This window comes from Xiphophorus maculatus, chromosome 2 (assembly GCF_002775205.1).
Source record: "Xiphophorus maculatus strain JP 163 A chromosome 2, X_maculatus-5.0-male, whole genome shotgun sequence".
Lineage (NCBI taxonomy): Eukaryota > Metazoa > Chordata > Actinopteri > Cyprinodontiformes > Poeciliidae > Xiphophorus > Xiphophorus maculatus.
Window position 1 is genome coordinate 26,243,062 of NC_036444.1, and position 20,567 is coordinate 26,263,628.

General features: G+C 40.2%; 1 protein-coding gene across 14 annotated transcripts in view; it reads left to right on the forward strand.

Annotated features, from left to right (window-relative positions):
• LOC102225303 (unconventional myosin-IXa-like) overlaps window positions 1-20,567 on the forward strand; it is a 140,672-nt gene that overhangs the window by 82,042 nt on the left and 38,063 nt on the right. For 10 of the 14 annotated variants that reach the window (XM_014473007.2, XM_023346108.1, XM_023346102.1 and 7 more), the window contains 5 exons: window positions 2,063-2,163; window positions 2,356-2,482; window positions 8,103-8,192; window positions 17,580-17,696; window positions 19,687-19,821. In XM_014473007.2, coding sequence (XP_014328493.1) covers window positions 2,063-2,163; window positions 2,356-2,482; window positions 8,103-8,192; window positions 17,580-17,696; window positions 19,687-19,821 — 570 coding nt within the window. The remainder of the gene's footprint in view (window positions 1-2,062; window positions 2,164-2,355; window positions 2,483-8,102; window positions 8,193-17,579; window positions 17,697-19,686; window positions 19,822-20,567) is intronic. The other 4 variants (XM_023346096.1, XM_023346123.1, XM_023346150.1 and 1 more) reach the window with 1 other exon arrangement.

The following is a 20,567-nucleotide window of genomic DNA, read 5'->3' on the forward strand; positions in this document are numbered from 1 at the left end:
AAGTGAAGTGGAAGGAAAATGATACTTAGGAATATGACTCAACTGCAGACAAACCAAGACATGACTGTCTACGTAAGCCGACCAGCCAGCTAGTTAGAGCAACAAGAATAGCCCAGAAGCTACAATGCGTTGCCTCGCATCAAATTGTGTTCACCTTTTACTATGCCCTAGTCAAAGTCCAGACCTGTTTCAACTGGGCATCGTGGCAAGACCTGAAAACTTGATGTTTACTGATGTTCACCAAACAAAAATGAATGGCGAAAAACTTCAATCCGGCAACTGGATTCCACCATTGTCCGGCAGCCGACAATGGTGGAATTGGTTGCTGTTGTAAATGTATTAAACCATATTTAAATTCTCTTCCACTTCACAATGAATCATTCCCTTTGTATTGCTTTGCCACATAAAATCCTAATCTAGTACATTTACGTTTGTCTGTGATATGGAATATTGAAAAAATGTTCAAGGGGTGTGAATACCGCTGCAAGACTCTATAGATGTAGATCTGATGCTGACATATCACTGTGATCGGTTAAAAAGCAATGTATGCTTGTTTTACTGACATTAAATTAGATATAATGAATAGAAATAACGGAGTCTTTCTCAATAACATTTTTGCTTTAAACAAGACTCTTGTCTGTTCTGTACGCTCCTTTTTTTTTAAACCCCAAATAGCTAAAATGTTTGTTTTAACCAAAGTATTCCCTTGAGGCTGCCAAAACTGATATTTATTATCTCAACTTCCATCAATGCATCACATTGTGCCATTCTGGGTGTTTGAGGTCGAAAACAACCAGCGGCGGCTATAAAACTCGTCTTTCCCGGGTCCTGCCGTTTTGCCAGAAGCCTCCGCAGACCTTTTGTTGCAACCGGAGAAGCTAACCGGAGAAGCTAACCTCCCCACCCCCCAGACCCTCCAGTCGTTGTGGGACAAAGAAAAACAATGGAGGAGAGGGAGAGGAGCGTTGGAGAGTAAAGTGTGGAAGAGGGTTCCAGAGTGTGGATTATAGGTTCCTGTATCTTCCGTCGGCGTCCGGTCGCTGTGGTATGTGCTAATTACAGCCCCGGAGAGGCTCGCAATTGGGAGCAGGGAGAAGCTGACCGAGCAGAGGGCCTGAGGAGACGCTGCATGAGGACACTTCCTGAATCTGTGGACTCCTCAGACATTGTTCAGGATGTGACGGATGTCTTCTCTCCTCCATCTCAACCCTGGTAACAAAGACTGTATGATATCAGAGTCTCGTGATTGCCCAGGAATGCGCTCGTGTTCACCATCCAGGGTTTCCCCCCCCCCATCTGTGCAGCTGTGGCTTGCTGCTCTACAGATGAGATGAACTTTGGAAATGATATGTTTTCCTTGACATTGTGACATGCTGGTTCAGCTGTTTGCTGTCCAGGCTGCGCACGTCGATCAACTGACTGCTGATTGTGAAAAAAATTTTGATAAAGTTTTTACGATCAACAACCAGATGTTACTACTGGCAGAAATGACAAAGAAGACAACAAGAAGTAGTTGGAAGATGACACCATAACTTGTTCATATGTGATTTCAACCTCACTTCTCATTTAATGGAAACACTGTAATTGTGAAATTGTGTTTTTCGACATTAGCGCCATGCTGACAAAGTTTTGTGCACATTTGTAATGGAAACGCAGCTGGTGACTGCATGACGCTGCAGTCATTACCCCACAACATATTCATTTGTAATATGCTTCTCTAGGTCACCATTCACATAAAGAAGCATGAGTTGCATCACTAAACTGCAGACAGTGACTATTTTTAATCATATTTTCAAACTTTTTCCATGAAGAAACACTGGAAAAAAATAGTAAATCTTACAATCCCCACAATACAGACAGTTTTGAGGGATTTAAACATTAACTGGAATTCATCCTAACGATAAATCAAAATTGTTATCACGATAAATGATACACAATAAAATAAATGCCCAACCCAGTTTTTTTTGTTTTGTTTTTTTTTTTTTCCAAATGCTGCGGGTGCTGATTTCTATCTCTGTCTTCTTCTGCTCTTTTGTCTTCGCATGTTTCCTCCCGACACCAGCAGGATTGTTTCACCGTGGAGGGAGAAGACCTGAAGCATGACTTCGAGCGGCTGCAGCTGGCCATGGAGATGGTCGGGTTCCTACCGTCCACCCGCAAACAGTAAGACTGAGGCGTGACCCCCGCTGACCCGTTAGGACATTAAATCAACCCGTAACCCTCCCATACGTTTCTATCAGCCTGTGTTGCTTTATTTACGGCCTCTCCTCGACTTATGTCGCTAACTCAGCAGGACAGATCTGCTGAGCTGGGAACGATCTGCAAGCGATAACAAAAAGGCGTATTTCTTGTCAGGATTTTCTCCCTGCTGTCTGCCATCCTGCACCTGGGGAACATCCGTTACAAGAAGAAGACCTACAGGGACGACTCCATCGACATCTGTAATCCGGAGGGTCTGCCCATCGTCTCGGAGCTGCTGGAGGTCAGAAAACGCAGATTGGAAATGTTTTGGTTTAGTACATAATGTTAGGACATTCACTGCTTCAGAAACATTCTAGATGCACAAGATACTTATTTGTCTCACTGCTGTGTTTACTGTAACACCTAGAACCGGATTTATAAGAATGTGGGCTTGAGCCGGTTTTGGTGCTTTATAAACTAAAGTAAAATCCTCTTACAAATGCAAATAACATTACATCAGTAGGTAGTTGTATACATCAATAGATGTGAACTGATGCATGGTAAGTTTAACATGTCCTTTAGCCATTAACTCTGATGTTCCTAAAGAAATCGCCCAAAGAAATCAAGAAAGAAAAAAAAAAATCTTCATAACGATCTCAAAATATTAATATAACTCACCTGATATCTGCCCATGAGTTCAATATTAGGAAAAATGTTTTGAAAACATGCATTCATTAAAAAAAAATAAAAAATTAATTGTTAGTGGCCCCTAAAAAATTGCCACCTCGTCTGCTGGCTTAAATAAAGTCTGATCTAAAAGCGTGTCACCTCTGCTCTGCTGCAGTTGTTGAACGCTGCTTGAATGTGATTTTACCACCTGACCGTGTGAGTTTTTTTCTTTTTTTTTTTTGTTGGGAGCAGAGATGAAGAGGTGCTTCAGGTCCCAGAGAGCCGTCCAAACATTCAGGGATTTCACAAAATGTTGTTTTCAGACAGCCTCTCTGAGTGTGCTGCAGGCGAACATCAAGCTTATCTTTGACTCCACTTGTTGAAAACATCAGGCACTGATAGCAGCTGCTAACATGCTTTAAAGGGGGGGGGGTTTGCCAATGTTTGAGCAACTGATTATAGATTACTTTAAGATAGGGTTGAAATGATTGACCGTAATTAATCAACTAATTTTGTAAACGATTAATCGTCCATAATTTTCAGACCGACTGGTCTGGAAAAAAGTTTGTTTGCTAAAAAAAACAACACTAATTACACCAAAACTATCCAAGAAGCTATGCATTTTTCTAATATTGTACTAAAAAGCTTTAAGTGGTTTAATAAAAAAATATCAGCAAAAAGTGAAAAAAAATGTTTATCCGAATGTCGTCAGAATAACCCATAGAATAATCGGTTACTAAAAGATGGTTGTTTCTCTTTAAGTCTACAACAGGGTTGAACTCGTTCTGTCCACCGTCTCCAGTCTGGTTTATTGGGATTTTATGTGATAAACCGACACGGTGCGTAATTGGAAGGAAATTAACACACGGTGTTTAAAAAAAACAAAAAAACCGAGTGAATAAGGAAGAATGTGCCTTGCGTACGCGTTCCCCCATCTGATTTATTAGTTTGTAGAATCAACCCTGGTAGCTCTCACAGCTGCAAGTGTTTTTGTGGTTTCTCTCTTCCTGCTTTGCACATCGAGAGGCTGAATTTGTTTTGTTTTGTTTTTGCCTATTTATTTATTTGCAATCTCAGATTAGTGAGATTGAAAGGAAGCAGTCAGAGAACGTCCTCTTGAACGTGATACCGCAGAGTCTCAGTTGGATTTCTAATTAGGTGACTCCTGAAGGCATGCAGGTTACATGTGACTTTATTTAGGGGTATCAGAGTAAAGGAGGCTTTAGAGGGGGAGTTCTAAAAAGAAAGTATAAATGAAGGAAAACATTTTCAAAAAGGGGCTTTTATTTCAGTCACTGTTTTCTGTTAGTTGTGCAATGGAGCATTAGGCCCAGGCTACAACTATTATTATTTAATTACAAGGATACAATCCTAATATTAGCAGAAAGAAGAGGTGTTCTTATGGGAAGAACGGGAAAAAAGGCTTTAAGTAACCAAAAATGAACAATGATCGCCAAGCTCTGAATGTGACAACATGAAACGCTTTCTAGATTTTAATTTGTTGATCCGTAGTCGTAAGGCGTAAGGTGATGACCATCAAGCAGTGTAAGTCCTGCTCTAAACCTCTATTCCTGGAAAAGTGCAGCCATCATTTCCTCAGCAGACGCCATTTTTCTTTCTAAGAACAAAAGTTCAGGTGAAGTTCCTTTCTTCCTCTCGCCTCATAACGAGGCTGTAGATGTAAAGCAGCTCCGGCCGTTAAAAGGCGCCAGTCCTGCTGCTCCTGAAAGAGTCTCAGCTCTGTTCCTCTTTCTCTCCGCTTGTTTCATCCACTTCCTTTCATCCCTCTGCTGTTTTTCTAAACCTGATGAGTTTCAGTTTAGCAACCGTGTTTTTTTGTTTTGTTTGTTTTTTTGCGAGCTAATCAGTCTGCTGTGTGAGTTTAGTCTGCTGCAGACCTGTTATCTGTCCGCAGGACGGAAAAAACAGCTCCCGCCCCGGCCCGGCCCGACGGGCCGCGCAGTGTTTACACGTCTCTGTGGCTTGTGGGGCTGCAGAGACGCTGAGATCAGACCGCGCACGCACACACGCCGACTGCAGCCGCCGGCCGGATGCGCTCGTCGAGTCCCAAACAAAGCAGCGTGCCGAGCGTTGCCTGTCAACATCGCCGCGGGGATGTTTTGACTGCGGAGAGCATGCCAGGGTCCCAGCATCCAGACTGGACTCTCTGACTCCCCCCGCCCTCTCTCTCCGTCGCCACAGATCCAGAGCGGCGTTGACGTAAGCCGAGCCACATGTCGGCCACATGATCAGTGGCCGGTGGTTTTGATTTCCAGCTTATTTAGACGTCTGTTAGCCCGCACCGTGCCCCTCGAGACATTTGGAGCTCGCTTCGAGCAACCGTTGAGAATATGACGCTCACAGATGCATTATGAAGCCGCAGAGTCAGGAGGGAGGCTTTCTTTTTAATTTGTTTTGTAAGGTATTTTACAGAAGGGATGTTTTAAGACAATTGTTGACTACAGTCAACCGATACTGCAGGTATTGGGTTTGCCTTTGCAGCAAGGGCCCACTAGGTTTGGATTTCCTTTTTCCTTTTTTATAAATGAAAACTACGTTTTCTTTTCACTCAGGTGACCTTTGTCTTATAGTAAAAAAATTTAAATTATCTAGAAACATTTATTAGTGAAACAAGAAGAAAAACATCAGAAGTAAAAACAAAAGCTAATATTTTTCTTTGAACTATGATTCATGTCCATTGTACTAGAATGACAACAGAAATTTCCCCATTTTTGCTACGCTTGACTGAAATACAGCAGCATTTTGTCAAGTTTCAGTCACTGGCTGATTGATTGGTGTACGACAATCCTTTCTGTTCAATCACAACCAAAGCCAACTTTACATGTATCCTGAGCTTTAAGAACTGGTTGCATCTTGATTTTTTTCACATATTGCTCCGAGCTGTTAACCAAACCTGACCTGAGAAAACCCCATTATAACTTGAACTGACGTGGAAAAACAAGAATTATCCCTTAGAAACACAACAAAGTGAAATCAACATTAAAATTAGTTGGTTTTTTTAATGCGCAATCCCATCTTCTAATTCAGGATAAGAGTAGAAAGATTGTCTGTGAACAGGCAGGGTGTTCTATTGATACATTATGGGTTTATTTTTGGGGCGTTTTGCCTGGTACCGGGTGGGATAAGTGGCTGTTTTCTGCAACTTAAAACTCACGAGTCGTCCGTTTTGGTTCAATGTGTCAAGCGGATGTGAACCAGGGGGCTTTTTTTTCTTTCTGGGAGAGAAAAAACTGAGGTAAATGGAGTTGACTTGGACTTCCTGCTTCCTGTGGAGGCAAATCTGGAAGAGGAAGTGTGGCTCGTGTGGGCCGACGGATGGCTGTCAAACTAGATCACAGGTTTGAAGTTGAGTGATTGGCAAAAATGGTTTCAGTGCAGAGTGAAAACCAGACTGGTGACACGTAGCATCCGTGAGATATAGGGTTGCTCTTGATTCAAGGAGTTCAAAAGACTTTGGAAAGACTTGAAACAAAACCTCCAAACCAGAGCTTGTAAAACTCCTGAGTGTTGAGCTATTAGGGTGGTGATGATGGCAGAACGCTAAGCCTGTTACCAGGCAACAAAAACTCGGAAACGTAGCGTCTAAAGACCAATCACCGGCAAGCAGAATAGGCTTTGCTCCTAGCTGAGGGATTACCAGGCAGTGTGAAATGAAGTCTGATTATACCACCCCCTGTGATTTACTCACTCCACACACACACACCAGCACCCACATACACTCCTCCAGTGTCCTCAACCCACTTCTGTCCCTATCAAACCCCTTCACCAAAATGGACCCCTAATGGCGTTAACTAAAATGCCAACACACTCCGTCTCTTACATGAAGACATCAGAGATGTGTCCACACAAACACGCAGAGGCTGAGCAGCAGCAGCAGCAGCAGCTGGTCTCTCTCCCATAATCCCTGCTGATAGAGGAGATGTGTGCGGTGACATCTGCTGCTCCCGCTGTGGCCCCTGTCGTCTGGGCCCAGTCCGCCACAGGCCACATTCAATTGTCCTATGTGCGCACAGAGCAGCGCTAGCAGGCTAATCTCGGTCAGCGGCATTAGATGGAAGCGCTGTGGCTCGGGTTGAGGGTCGTTAATGTGACCCTTAATACCCTCAGCGTGACGTTAAGGGTCACGATGGTGACGGATATGGAAAGAACTGCCTTTGATGGCATTTCATGTGAAAATCACAATGATAGAGACACGATAAAAACCTAAAGCTAAAAGAGAATCACGATTTAGCTATGTTGCCTACTCACCACACTGGAGGAGCTGCAGATGGGAGAATCTGGGTGTTTTCACACCTGATGGTCCGGTAAACTCGGTTACATCTGTTATATTGTTAGCTGGTGTGGTTCTCTTTCACTGAGTCAAATGATTCAATTCCTTTGAAAAACCTGTTCACCCCCTTTCACCTGTGGTGGCGCTGCACCTAGAACCACTGAAAGAAACGACCCAAAAACCTCTGAAGAAGAAGCTGAGCACAACTTCCTTCTTCAGAAAATGTAAACAAGAATGAAGTAGCGTCAGATTTCAGAGGTTGTTGGATTTCTCTTTTGCCTTTGGGAAATGACCATGACCCGTTTCTCTCACTAGCTCACACGTTTGTTTGGTTGTATTTACCCAGAATGCCTTGCGCTGCAGTCCACTTCCTGTTTCTGGAGTGGATTCTGATCCGCTTCCGTTCACACGTGGATTCGAACTGCACCAGAGTTCACTTCAACTGGGCAGAGATAGGCATCGGCGGATCCAGAGTTCTTTGTTTCGGTCTACATCAGTTCGATTACGCGTTCACACCTCACCAAACAAACCGGACTTTCTAGGCAATCGAACTGCAAATCGATTAGAGCAAACTAAACGGAACCGGTGTGAATTCAGCCTCTGTTTTCAGGTACTCAAGAAGGGAAACGTCTAAAATCCTGCAGGACACTGGATCCCAAGTTGCCCACATCTGGTTTATATCAAAGCATCGTCAATAGAACGGACCAGTCAAAGCCCAGTCTAGAATCCTTTACAGAGATGCTAATATTGATGCTCAGGGATGCTTTTCATTTCCTTAAGGGCAGGGCAGCAATGTCAGCCAGTATTGATTCAAAGCTTTTAGAAACATAAAAGTAAAGTCAAAAGACTCACAGCTGTAATTGGTGAACAATTACATGCTTCTTTATTTTCTGTCTTATCAAATCCAAATAGAACACATTAAAGTTGGGGCTTGTTTTATTCATCACTGTTTGTTTTCCAGGTGAAAGAGGAAATGCTACTTGAAGCCCTGACGACCAGGAAGACGGTGACCGTCGGCGAGAGGCTCATCGTTCCCTACAAACTAGCAGAGGTGATTCTTTCTGTAAACGCAGCAGCACCACCGTCATGGCGGCGCACCACGTTCTTGGTGTCACCACCAAGAACCGAAAAGAGTTTAAATGCGGCAACATTTCATTATAAACTGTAGGGGAGATTAGTAGTCGGTGTGTCAAAGACTCGGTGCTTGTCTAAGGAGTTTTGTTGTGGCATTCCCCCGGCCCCCGCTGCCTCTCGGTCTCTTTGATGGGGGTCTCTTCCTCTGCAACTTCCTGTTTCCTGTGGAGTAAAGCAGCGGTGGTGTTCCTAAACACCAGCCCATGCAGCCCTCTGGACCCGCAGTCTGTGCAATATTAAACCTCCTGGGCGCCTTGGTTGACCCAGATCGACTCTGGTGACGATTATCACTGAACATTAACGTTCAGCTCTCTCTGTTTATCCTTCTGCTGCTGAACGATCTGAAGACGGAGAACCTGAGCTCATGTTTGTGGCTGCTGGGTCTTTTGTCTGAGGAAGCAGACATTACATGTAGATTGCCTGTTAGCCATGTGCTACAATTTAGCTCAACAATAGTTTCTCCTATCATCCCCCCCTACACACACCCACACACACATGCACACACACACCTCACCATAGTCATGTGCTCTTTTCTTAGGAATGTGCAACCTCCACTGGAATATACAGCACAGAAGCCAGAAACCAGATTCTTGTTCAGTGTTTGTCTCTCTCTCCGTCTCCATCGGTCGGACACAAATTCACTTTTTCCAAAGCGGCGCGTAGCAGAGGCTCTGACGATTTGATCAGAAATGTGACCTTCTGTACTCTGTGTGTGTGTGTGTGTGTGTGTGTGTGTGTGTGTGTGTGTGTGTGTGTGTGTGTGTGTGTGTGTGTGTGTGTGTGTGTGTGTGTGTGTGTGTGTGTGAGAGTGGCCTCTGTGATAAACTTTGTACCGAGGCCTCTCATGAGAAAGGTTCTCATGGTGAGGGTGTTGGCTAGAAAGTAGAGCGAGTGAGATAGAGGCACAAAATTAATAATAATAATAAAAAAAATACTAAAACAGTGGTCTGTTATTTGATTTAGACCGCTGGGCATATTCATTAGCGCCCTTTGTAAAGATGTGTTATTAAGTTTGTAATAAATGTATCTTTTATTGCACTAACTTGGTCTCAAGCTGAAAAATGTAGAAAAATAATTTGGTTCTTGCATAGTTATAGTGAAAAATATTGGGAATTTTTAATTTTTTTCACACTATCCTGTGTTTTACTTCTTCAGCGTAGTTGGAGTTTCAAGGAATTTCTGATTCGTAGTAAACAGTGGTGGGCACACTTCTGCTAATGCGCTAACAGTGGAGCTAATGTTTCACTTAGCGCTTTTGCTAACTTTGAAACAGTTTAGCGCACTTGACTTCCTCTAAATACAAATTTCCAAAGAGCTAATTTTTGAAAACTTTCAGTTGAATAAAGTTTGACATTTGCATTAACGTTTTGCTCATCAACTGTTTGAGCACTCTTCCAGGGGTCTGAAACTCCAGTCCTCGAGGGCCGCAGTCCTGCAGTTTTTAGATGTGCCACAGGTACAAAACACTGGAATGAAATGGCTTAATTACCTCCTCCTTGTGTAGATCAGTTCTCCAGAGCCTTAATGACCTAATTATTCTGTTCAGGTGTGAAGCAGCAGCGGCACATCTAAAAGTTGCAGGACTGCGGCCCTCGAGGACTGGAGTTTGAGACCCCTGTTTCATGCTTTTACTTTGAAGGGGATGATGACTCTTTACAATTCTGTTTCCTTTTATCGTATTCTCAGTGATTCTTGAGAAGTGGGACAAAATAAAGCTAATTTTTTAATTATTCCTCAAGCTTATGTAGCTATACAAATGTGACAAATAATGTTTTGAAAATGTAAAGAGGCCAAGGTGCAGGCTCCCAGTTGCAAGATTTTTTTTTGAAAATTAAATTTTTAATGGACCTGACCAAGAACTTTGTCAGCACCTTCTGACAAAAATAAATCTAACATTATGTTTTAATGACCCCATTACTGATATTTTTTCTCAGACAAATGCTTCTCAAGAAACAGAAGAAATATTATTTAATACAAAAAGCAACATAAAGTCCATCTGACAGAGTTGACACAGAACTGAAGGTTATGACAAACTAGTGAGTAAAAAGAAATACTTGATACATGTGAAGTAATGTCATTTATGTAAAATACATTAAAATGAATTAACTGCACATTTAAGTGAGATTTGTCAAAACTATCTGGGAAAGAGTCACACTGTCGGTTAAAATCTGACGGAGTTGACTCTGAAGGAGGCCATATTGTAGCTCATCAGGTCCATGAAATCTTTACAATATACTAAAATTAAGCATTTGTTTAACAAAATTTCATCAAAATTTTGTAAATTGTCAATTATGGTGTTGACACATCATGGTTGTGACGAACAGCTTAGGAACAAAACAGAAGAAAAAACTAAAGAATAACATAAGCTAACCAGAGCTGCCCAGCCCTCTTAGCAAAGGAAGAGAAAGGAAGACGTCATGGGGTCCTCAGAAGTTCTGATGCCCCCAATAATGCCTGATTTTTTTACATTCTTTTTATGTCTGACTGTGTTCACAAAAACTTGAGACAAAATTTAATGGAGTTGGAAAATATATAAAAATGATTTTTTATTCAATTTATTGATACTTTTATAATTATTCATTTTAATACTTATACTTAATTGTCATAATATATTATCTTAGTATTCCTTTATTTGTTTTAAACTATTATAATGTATTGAGTTCTGCTCCAGGACAAGGAATTGTAAAGGCACCATCCACCTACTACAATGTTTAAAATCAAAACTATTCAGCAAACACCAGGAAAACATACATTGTTGTGCTGACATGGCCCAGGTTAGTTTAGTCAGATATTTTTTTAAAAATTAGATTTTGTGTATATTTTATTCAAATTTTATGCTTTATCCATAGGACCTGTTTTGTCCCTCTTCTCAAGAATCACTGTTCTCTCTCTTTTTCCCTCCCAATAACATTATTTCAAAAAAGAAGTATACAGAAATAAAATAAAACACACACAAATACAATATCTAAAGGCATTAAAGATATAACCTATCAAGGGCAGATAAAATGTGAATTGAAGTTGGCACTTTAGCATTAGCTTCCAGGTTTAGCGCTTTAGCAATAGCAGAACTAATGTGGCTTTAGGGTTAGCATGACTAACTTTTTGACCTTTTGTTTCCCTGGGGAATAAATAGGATGCGACACAGAGACTCCCTTCAATTTGGCAGTGGCAACATAGGGAGACCTCTGGGCTGAACTGAGGAGAACATAAGAAGAAACCAGGATTCTGGATAATCTGGAGTGCAAAGAGGAAACTGCATCTCCTTGTTGATAATATAGTCATTGTGTGTAAAATCCCCCCAAAATGAAAAGAGGCCAACTGGCACGAATCAGATCATACACAGAAGACAGATTATATTAAAACAGACATTCAAACCGGTCCTGACGAAGAGATGAAACTCACTTCAGGAGTAACGAAAGTAAAAGTTTGCCCCGGTTTGACCGAGGGCCGTGGGAGCGAGTGGAGGCCACCTGTGGAATCCATAACACGCCTGTTTTTATACAAAGGAAACGTGGGGGGAGAAAAAGAAAAAAAGAACCTGGCAACAGTTGCGGTCTCTTCTCAGAAATAATTTCTTCCTACTTGGATAAGAATGTTTGAGAAAGTGTGCTAGGCAGCTGTCCCATCCACCCACATTGTCTCAGGGAGATTTGGACAGGGTGTCCAGAGTGTGAGCACATGAACCTCGGCAGAGCTCGGCATTTCCCGAACTTTAGCCAAGAAGCTCAAAACTGGCTGAGTCGATCAGGCAGCCTGCTGTTGAGTCAGGTTAAACTGTCCTGTCCTGTCTCAGTAATGTTCGGTACACTCTATATTTAGCACCACTCCTGGTAAAAATATATAAAGACTTCAAATAAATTCATCTTTACTTCAGATGCAAACGTCACGCTGAAATCTTTGACAGAACTCTCTCGTTCTGTCAGATCATTTTTCGCCTCCCTTTCACTGTGTAGTAAGATGGGATGGGCAGATGGACTTGGTTCCTCAATTAACTTTGCTTGTCAGAACTCCAGTTATTTAAAACTGCTTTATAAATCTAAGTAGGCTAAGTATTTTAGGTAAATAAATACTGGAATTCTTTAAAAAGAAAAAGCAGTAATATTCCTTTAGCTTTGTGCCGGCTAGAAGCTACATGCTAGATGCTAGCATTAGCCAGCGTTGTCGTAAGATGCTCAGAATGTTTGCTTAGTGCAAGAATATTGTCGCAAGACGGTTTTGAACCTTTACACTTAATAGACGCAGCTCAGCTAACCAGCCCGCTAGCTAGCTTTGTTGCTAATATATCCAAACAATATTAGCAATATTGGGATATTTTGTTAATATTGTTGCTAATATACACTTGCTAGCTAGTCTGCGACCTACCAGAGGTATATTAGCAGCTAGTTACCTTTAGCCACAACCACAAAAGTCCTGCGGGAAAAAATAAAAAATTACATACATGAGAATATGTGATATTAAACAGAAAAAAATAAGACCTGTGATTAACATTTTGAAGGCCAAATTGCAAATATTTTAATTAATTTAAGAGATTTTAAAACCTTAATATTTGAATAATTAATTTAAGACTTCTTAATGATGTGTTTGAGATAAGAGCAGTCACCTTTACATCTTAATTTACCAGACAACATTATGCTGATACAGCAACTTTTTCATACTTTTACTGGCAAAATTTTTTTTAATCCACATTTAGTTATTCTGAGCGCACATCGCCATGGCAGCCAGGTATGAAAATCCTTGTTTTCATACCTGAGAGAGAATGCGTCAGAGTTAAATTTTTCCTCTGAATCGGTAATTTTCCTGCCAGCTTCAAAAAGGTTTCCTGTGAAACATCACTGGTGTATTGGAGTGTTTGAACATAGCTGTTCATCTGCTGATGTATTAGAGCTTGTGAGATATTGTGGATCCATTAAAAGATGCTCTTAATGTCAGTATAATAATAGTTATTGAGGCGCCCCATCGACCGCATTAGAGTTCCTGTGAAGAACAGGAGGCGATTCTTACCACAGACTGTTTGCATCACTTCCTGTGCACCTCGCTCTTATTTTTAAAATCTAACTGTCTTTAACTTCCTCTCGAAAGACCTGAGTGGAGAGCAAACCTCTAACATTCATGTGTGAAAACAAGATAATATATACATTTACCAATCACTAGTTCAGTTTAGTTTAGCATTGACAACTTTTACTCACGTCTTGTTAGGCTTCTTACGTTGTTTTGTAAGAAGTCAACCACAAACTAAACGTGTTTCTGCTCCCATCTAAGTATATTTACATACCTTTCTACGTGCCTAAAGTTGTCAGACAATCAATAATCATGACTGGGGTTGGAAACTTGGTTTAACCTTTCCTTGGAGGCTAAATGAAGCGGCATGGGGAAACAAATCAAGCAAAAATCAGTCACCATGTCTAGTGTGTACCGACAAACTTAGAAATTAATGGCTGACATAGACAATCGGAGTGATAGCAAAGTTTACATCTGAAATTGCAAAGTGAAGATATTTGTGGATTTTTCATGGGAAATGTCGTTTGGAGACATAGCAAACCGGAGTCTTCTTTAGGTGTTTATAAGCGATCTGTGGTGAGCGTCAGAAACTCCCACGTTCTCCCAACTTCTTTGCTTCCATGAAACTCAGCCATGTTTTGAAAAATATGGTCTTTGCATCAAAGTTCCCTTCTCTTGGAAGTGTTTCAGCTGAAAGAAAAATCTGTCATTTGCCTTCAGCCATAGAGAGTGGCGGCAACATCCATTTACAGAAGTGCTTCCTGTTTCTAGCAGGCTCGACTCGACGGCTCTTGTTGTTTCAGAAATATTGGTTGTAAAATTACATATCATCTTTGGAAAACCAGTAAAAAGACCAACTGTGGTCTATGTTTCACTTTTTTTACACAGTTATACGTTTTCTGACTCTAACTTAATCATTTGCAAATGAACAATCTTACTGATTTAGTTACTGACATAAAGAACAGACTCTTGAATACCAAATGAAAACATTCTAATTGTGGTGAAACTATGGGTGGGATTTTATTGTGTCGTTTATCAAGATAAATTTCCCATCATAAGAGTTTTGATTTATCGTGGTCACAATAAAATCCAATTAATGACATTTGAAACCCACCAAAACGGTTGCTGTTATCTGTATTGTTATTTGTACTATTTTCTCCTTTGTTTGGTCAATGAAAGCATCCGTGAATTTGAAAAGATGATTAGAAGAATTTACCGTGTTTAGTGAAACAAATCGCATTATTTTACATGACTGGTGTCTTAAAGAAGCACATTGTAAAAGGGAGGAGTGCAGTTGCCTCAAAAAGAAGTAATAAATGTTTTTTGTCATCACTTTTATCGTTATCGCAGTAGTACCACAAAATACCGCGATGAAACTTTCAGTCCGCATCGCCCTCCTCCAAGCGAAACGAGCCCAAATCACCTGGCAGGGAGGAAGCCTCCAGGCCACGTGCAGAGGGAACTCATGCTGCTGCTCAACACCCCCGCTGACTCTCAGACAGAGGAAAAAGAAAAGGGTGGAAACAGAGACAGAGACAAATGACTTCCCCTCCCAGAGCCATATAATTACAAATACCAGCAGGAGCTGGTTCACCGGCTACAACCATTCCATGTTTATAGTCGTCTCTTATGGAGTCCTCTGTTTTTTTGTTTTTTTTTAATGTTCTGTATGTTTTTCTAGCAAAAACCGTTTGTTTCCAGCCTTGTTGCTTCCTGGTTCTCGGCTGTTCCCGACGTGTTGAATAATTAAATTACATAGTGAAACACAGCGATGGTACGTGCTCAGTGAGCATGCCACATCCAATCTACCAAACCGGCAGTCCCACTGTGGCATCCAGAATGCGATTCGTTTTTTTTTTAAGCGTTAAATTATTTATAATAATCTTGCATAACCGTGTTGGTTCAGAGATGTCGACTAAAAATATCTGAAGCGATCAATAATGCAGGAGCGAAGAGACGGCTCTTAAATGTGCAGTTTTACTTCATCATGACAGCTGACTGCTCTTGTCTGGGAGTCATTTAAAGGTGGAGCACCTGCACTGGAGCTTCAGTAGGCAATAATAAGTAAGCAATAAAAAAAACATTTCTTTTATTGCTTACTGAAGACATGTCGTCAAATGAGCTGTCTCTGTTGTTTGAACTTCCACTTAGTTCTAGATGCGTTTTATCCTTCATGTCAGGTTCCCTATTTTAGACAAACTACGTCATTGGGATGAGTGCGTCCACTTCAAGGAAAAGGGGAAACTTTCATATTTATGTTTTTAAAAAACCTTTAGAAAACCATGCATTAAAATCTGATTGAAGCAGGTCTCAGAGATGAGCCTTGAGGGACACCGTATTTAACTTGTCCTGGTGCTAATGCTAACTAAAGAATGGTTTTTAATTGGTAAAGGTCTGTTGACTTTCTCATATTTGTAAAGTTTTAGCAAATATAAGAATGGTTATTTGAAGACCCTTTTTAAATAAGCTCTCTGTTTCTCACACTTCTATTTAATTCATGATGTGGTTTATCTTACATTTCAGGCTCTTTCATTAAAACAAGATACAGTGCCAGGAAAAAGAGAACTATGAAAAAAAAAAAACATTGATAAAAATCATAAATATAAATCTGATTGAGCCTTGAGGACTCCAGATTTTACTCATTCTAATGCTAATGATAATGCTAACGAAAGTAGGATTTTTGATATTTGTTTTTCAGAAATAGTATGTCAAAGTTTGGAAATGACAACACTGTTGACATTCTAATGTCTAAAGTTTTGGTAAATAAAGAATGTTAGACAAACCTGGTGATTCTCTCTGGAGCAAAAACAAGTAACACGATTATGATATAGAGAAATAAATATTATGATCTATGCAGTTAAGCTAAGCCTATAGGCTACTTTATATATATATAAAGTAGCGAGTCATGACTGAAAGGAAAGACTCAAATATTTTACTGTCCTACTTTTTAAATTTGTTTAGCATTTGAGTAAATTTAGATCTTTTGTTTTTGTTTTTTTTTTGCTATTTAACTACTTCTAATAGGAAATGTGCACATTAATAAACCAGTAAAGTGAATGTGCCACAATGAGCCAAAAGACTTTTTTTAAATCATCCGTTACCCATGAAGTAATGACGGTAAATAGCTGTTTTTCAGACTGTTTCTTTCCGTGGTTCAGTCCCGTCGGTTGACTCACTGGGACCTTTCTTCCTCCCGTCCCTCCACAGCTTGTGTCCCACTGATTCACTTCTAGAGGAGAGAAAGAAAACATGGGTTGGATCCGTCGTGCGTCTTTGTTTCCGATTCTGTGTGCACATGTTCTTCCGTAGGCCTGATCTCTCAGGCCGACCGCTTCTTGTGAACAGATCCGAATGAAAAGTGTTTTCTGTGTTGCACAGCTGGTCTCTGTGTTCTGTCAGAACAGAGGCGCTGTGGAAACTCAGCCCTCGAAAGGAATGAATGGATCAGTCGATTCATCATGTAAGAGAAACATTACGGAGAAAGTGACACAGCTTTCTGGTTTGCTGTGGGGATGTGGATGTCTGCAGCTAGCTAGCAGGGTAAACTACTGTAGGGTGTTAATGTTGGAAAATGTTCTGGTTTATTAAGGACCGCTTTAGCCAGTCATGTTGAAGTGCAGAGCATTTGGTTTGGTAAATCAAAGATGAAGCCTGTCACAAGAAGCAATGAGTTGATAAATCGCATGATAAATTAAAATGAGAATGATCATTTCCATGTGGAAATGATCGAAGTGATTCTACCCTTTAACAGTGTTGAAAAGCCACCATTTTGAGAAACACTGCAAACATTTGACACCCGGTACGAAGTAGTTAGTTAGTTTGCAATACCTGCCACTTTTGCCTGTTTTCCCTGTCAAAGCTGAATGATATTTTTTGAAGAGCAACTTTGGTTGCAAAGACTTCATCAGTCTTTTAAATTAGTGTTGTTTTATGTATTTTGGATATTTAAAGTGTTTTCCGGTGTTAAATGATCTTTAGACATCGAGGTTTTTTGATTTTTGAGAGGGTGTACTCACATTGATATGCCATGATTATTATTATATTAGTTGAAAATGGTCTCAAAAAGTGACAATGTAATTGTTTATTGCAAATATTAGACAATTTATCATCCAATAAGATTTGCTATTATGACCGGCCTATCAAAGATTAAGATTTGGGATTTAACTCCTAGAGTTTTTTTTTAACCAATACAGACTTTTTGTTGAACCCTTAGAACGTCAAATGATTTCACACAAAATCAGTCAACCAACACTAGTTTATGTGTGTTCCTGCTTGAAAGAAACTGACCTTATGAATCTGTTTTTAGGCCAACACAGTGAGAGACTCGATGGCCAAGTCTCTGTACAGCGCGCTGTTTGACTGGATCGTGTTCAGGACGAACCACGCCCTGCTCAACAACAAGGACCTGGAGGACAGCTCAAAGGTGGGCTCAAAAACCCGAACCGACGCCTCCTGGTGCGGATACATAACTACAGAATCAGGCCTGGAACAGAAGTGGAACCACGAAGTTACTTTGTCACCCACTTTACGACAATGTGCTTCTCATTGTTCACTGGAACATGGATAATTGATGCAGGAAGTAAAATGAGACTGAGATGAACCCACTGAGCTTCTACTGCTGACCACACATGACCACAGCAGTACTTCCAACGGGTGTTGTATCATTTGCATGTTTTATTGTACTGTAGCACACCAGTAGGCAATACTCTTTTTTTTTATGCACATTCATCATATTGCTGCAAAATCACAGCTGAAATTAGTTGATTCATAAGGAATCAAGTTGTGATTCCTTATGAAAGAAGCATAAGCAAAACCTTCAGACCTCTGAAAAGGTCTGCAACTTGTGGCTCTTAATTACTCTGGTTTAAATCAGCTAATGCTTTAAAAATAAATTCCATAACAAATTCAGTTTTTCAGGAATTAGATTTTCCATGAATTATATTAAAAATACTACTGATATTGTTTTCAATATTGTTTTCACAAAGTTGTAAACTAATTTCAACATCCCACAGAAAAAAAGTTTCCATCTTCTTTCCTGCAAAAGTTTTAACTTTATCTTCATTTTAAAACTTAGACAGATTTAAAAAAAACATATTTTTCTTTAAAAATTACAACAAATTTCCTGAAGTCGATAATTATCAAAAATTATAGATTTTTTTGTAACATTTGCCCAAATAAGTTCCCATCCGTCTGCCTTTCTCTGGGTATCTAGATAAGAGTTTTTAACTTTGTTGTATAGCGTCGCCTTTTTTCTTTTCGCTTTTCTAACTGAACCGAAAAACACTGAGTTCTGCAGCACATCTACTTGTTACATTTGTCAAAGTCAAGCTAGCATGGCTGGCCTACTTCCTTCTCCCTATGCTTATTTTTTTTAAGTAAAACTTTTCACTGACTTGATTTGCAGCAATTAGTTCTTTTATATATTACACACATTTAAGATTTAGCTCCTAGACAACTTGACAGCTGGGGGGGCGGGATCTTATGCGCGTGATGTCACGTTGCAGCATTTGTGTAATAGGGCGTAGCTGTGTTTTGTGCTGTACAATCAGTCTAACACATTGATGGAGAAGCATTTAGATGTCAGCCTGGTTGTTTGTTTCATCCTCCTGTCTGCTGGCGTTTTATTTCTCTGGTTTTTCGTCATCCTCTTTGTGGTGTGCATGTTGGATTGGCAGCTGGCAAGGCGTGCCCAGTGGGAGCATCTAACAAATTAGAAACAGTGTGTGTGTATGGGCGTGTGTATGCGAGTGTGTGTGTGTATGCATTCATCAGTCTGTGCCAGGGGCATTTGGGCAGATGGCATCAAGTTCCCCTCAGCTCATTTTACTCCCTGCAGTGTAGTGTGTGTGCATTGACATCATCTGCGTGGGGGCGCGTGTGTGTGTGTGTGTGTGTGTGTATCTGGAGCCAATGAGGTTGCACTTTGTGTCAAGGTCACGGTTCTCCCGTTGAGTTTATATGTTCAACCTGTGTTTGTGTGTGTTTTCGGTTTAAAAAAACAAAAGCTGGCCTTGAGAGAGAAATAAAACATGGACAGATAGAATTAAAGTAAGTGAAATGAAATTGGAAACAGCTTATGTAGTCCATTTCATAATTAAAGGCATTCTCCGAGTGACTGCCTCTCGGAGGTGGGAGTGATAAATGACTGCATGAATCTACCTGACGTCCACAGAGCAAACTGCAGAGCGGGGGCTGTAAAGAACAGAGTAGGAAAAAAAAAAAAAAGAAACGCACCATTAAAATCATCCAAGTAAAAAAGCACCAGACAATCATAAAGCACCATAAATTTCTCTGACGTTTGCAGTGTTGGAACATATTCTACCAAACTCTACAGGTTGAAAAATGTCTGATCTGTTTATTTTCATTCTCTTACTTTTTTTTTTTATTTCATTTTGTTAATTTTTTTCCTGCAGATCCTCTCCATAGGAGTGCTGGACATCTTCGGCTTCGAGGATTATGAGAACAACAGCTTCGAACAGTTCTGCATCAACTTCGCTAACGAGCGCCTCCAACACTACTTCAACCAACACATCTTCAAGTTGGAACAGGTTCAGGATTCGCTCTCCTTCGTATTTGATTTTTTAAAAATGTTTTTCTCGATTTTGCTCGACAATTTCACTGTTTTCAGTTCCTTGTTTTTATCTATTTTATTTAGCTTTCCTTTCCTCTTCTAGGTTATTCTAACCTTTACTTTTTCTAGTTTTCTTCATTATTTCTTGATTTTTTTTTCTTTTACCAATACTTGTCATACTTACGTCCATTTCTTGTCTTGTTTTCGTAACTTTTTCCTTCTCTTTTACTTTATCTTTGGTCTTTACCATTTCTTTTACTTTTCTTTCCTTTCTTAACCATTCTTTGTGTCCTTTTCTTTTATTGTTCTATTTACCCTCTTTTCTCTCCTTGTTTTATTTTATCTTGTTTGAACTTTGCTATCCATTCCTATCCTTTGCTTTACTTTAGCTTTTCTCTTCTTTTCTTTATTTTTCTAAAGACTATTTTCTATTTTCCTTAACTTGCCGTATTCCACAATTTCCTTTCTTTTGTCCCTTTTCTGTTTTCCTATTCTTCACTTTTCTCCTGTTTTTCTTTTCTTACTTTTCTTGCTTGACTTGACTCACCTCCTGCTCTAACGTATGGACTGATTTGAACTTGTACATGCCTCCATGTTTGACTCCGGCACTTTGACACACACTGATGTCACTTGATGCATCGCTATCACTGTACGGCTTGCACTCTGCTCAGAAACGCTTTTATGTTTGTGATAAATTGGGCCGGTGGAGTAAAGGGGCCGAAC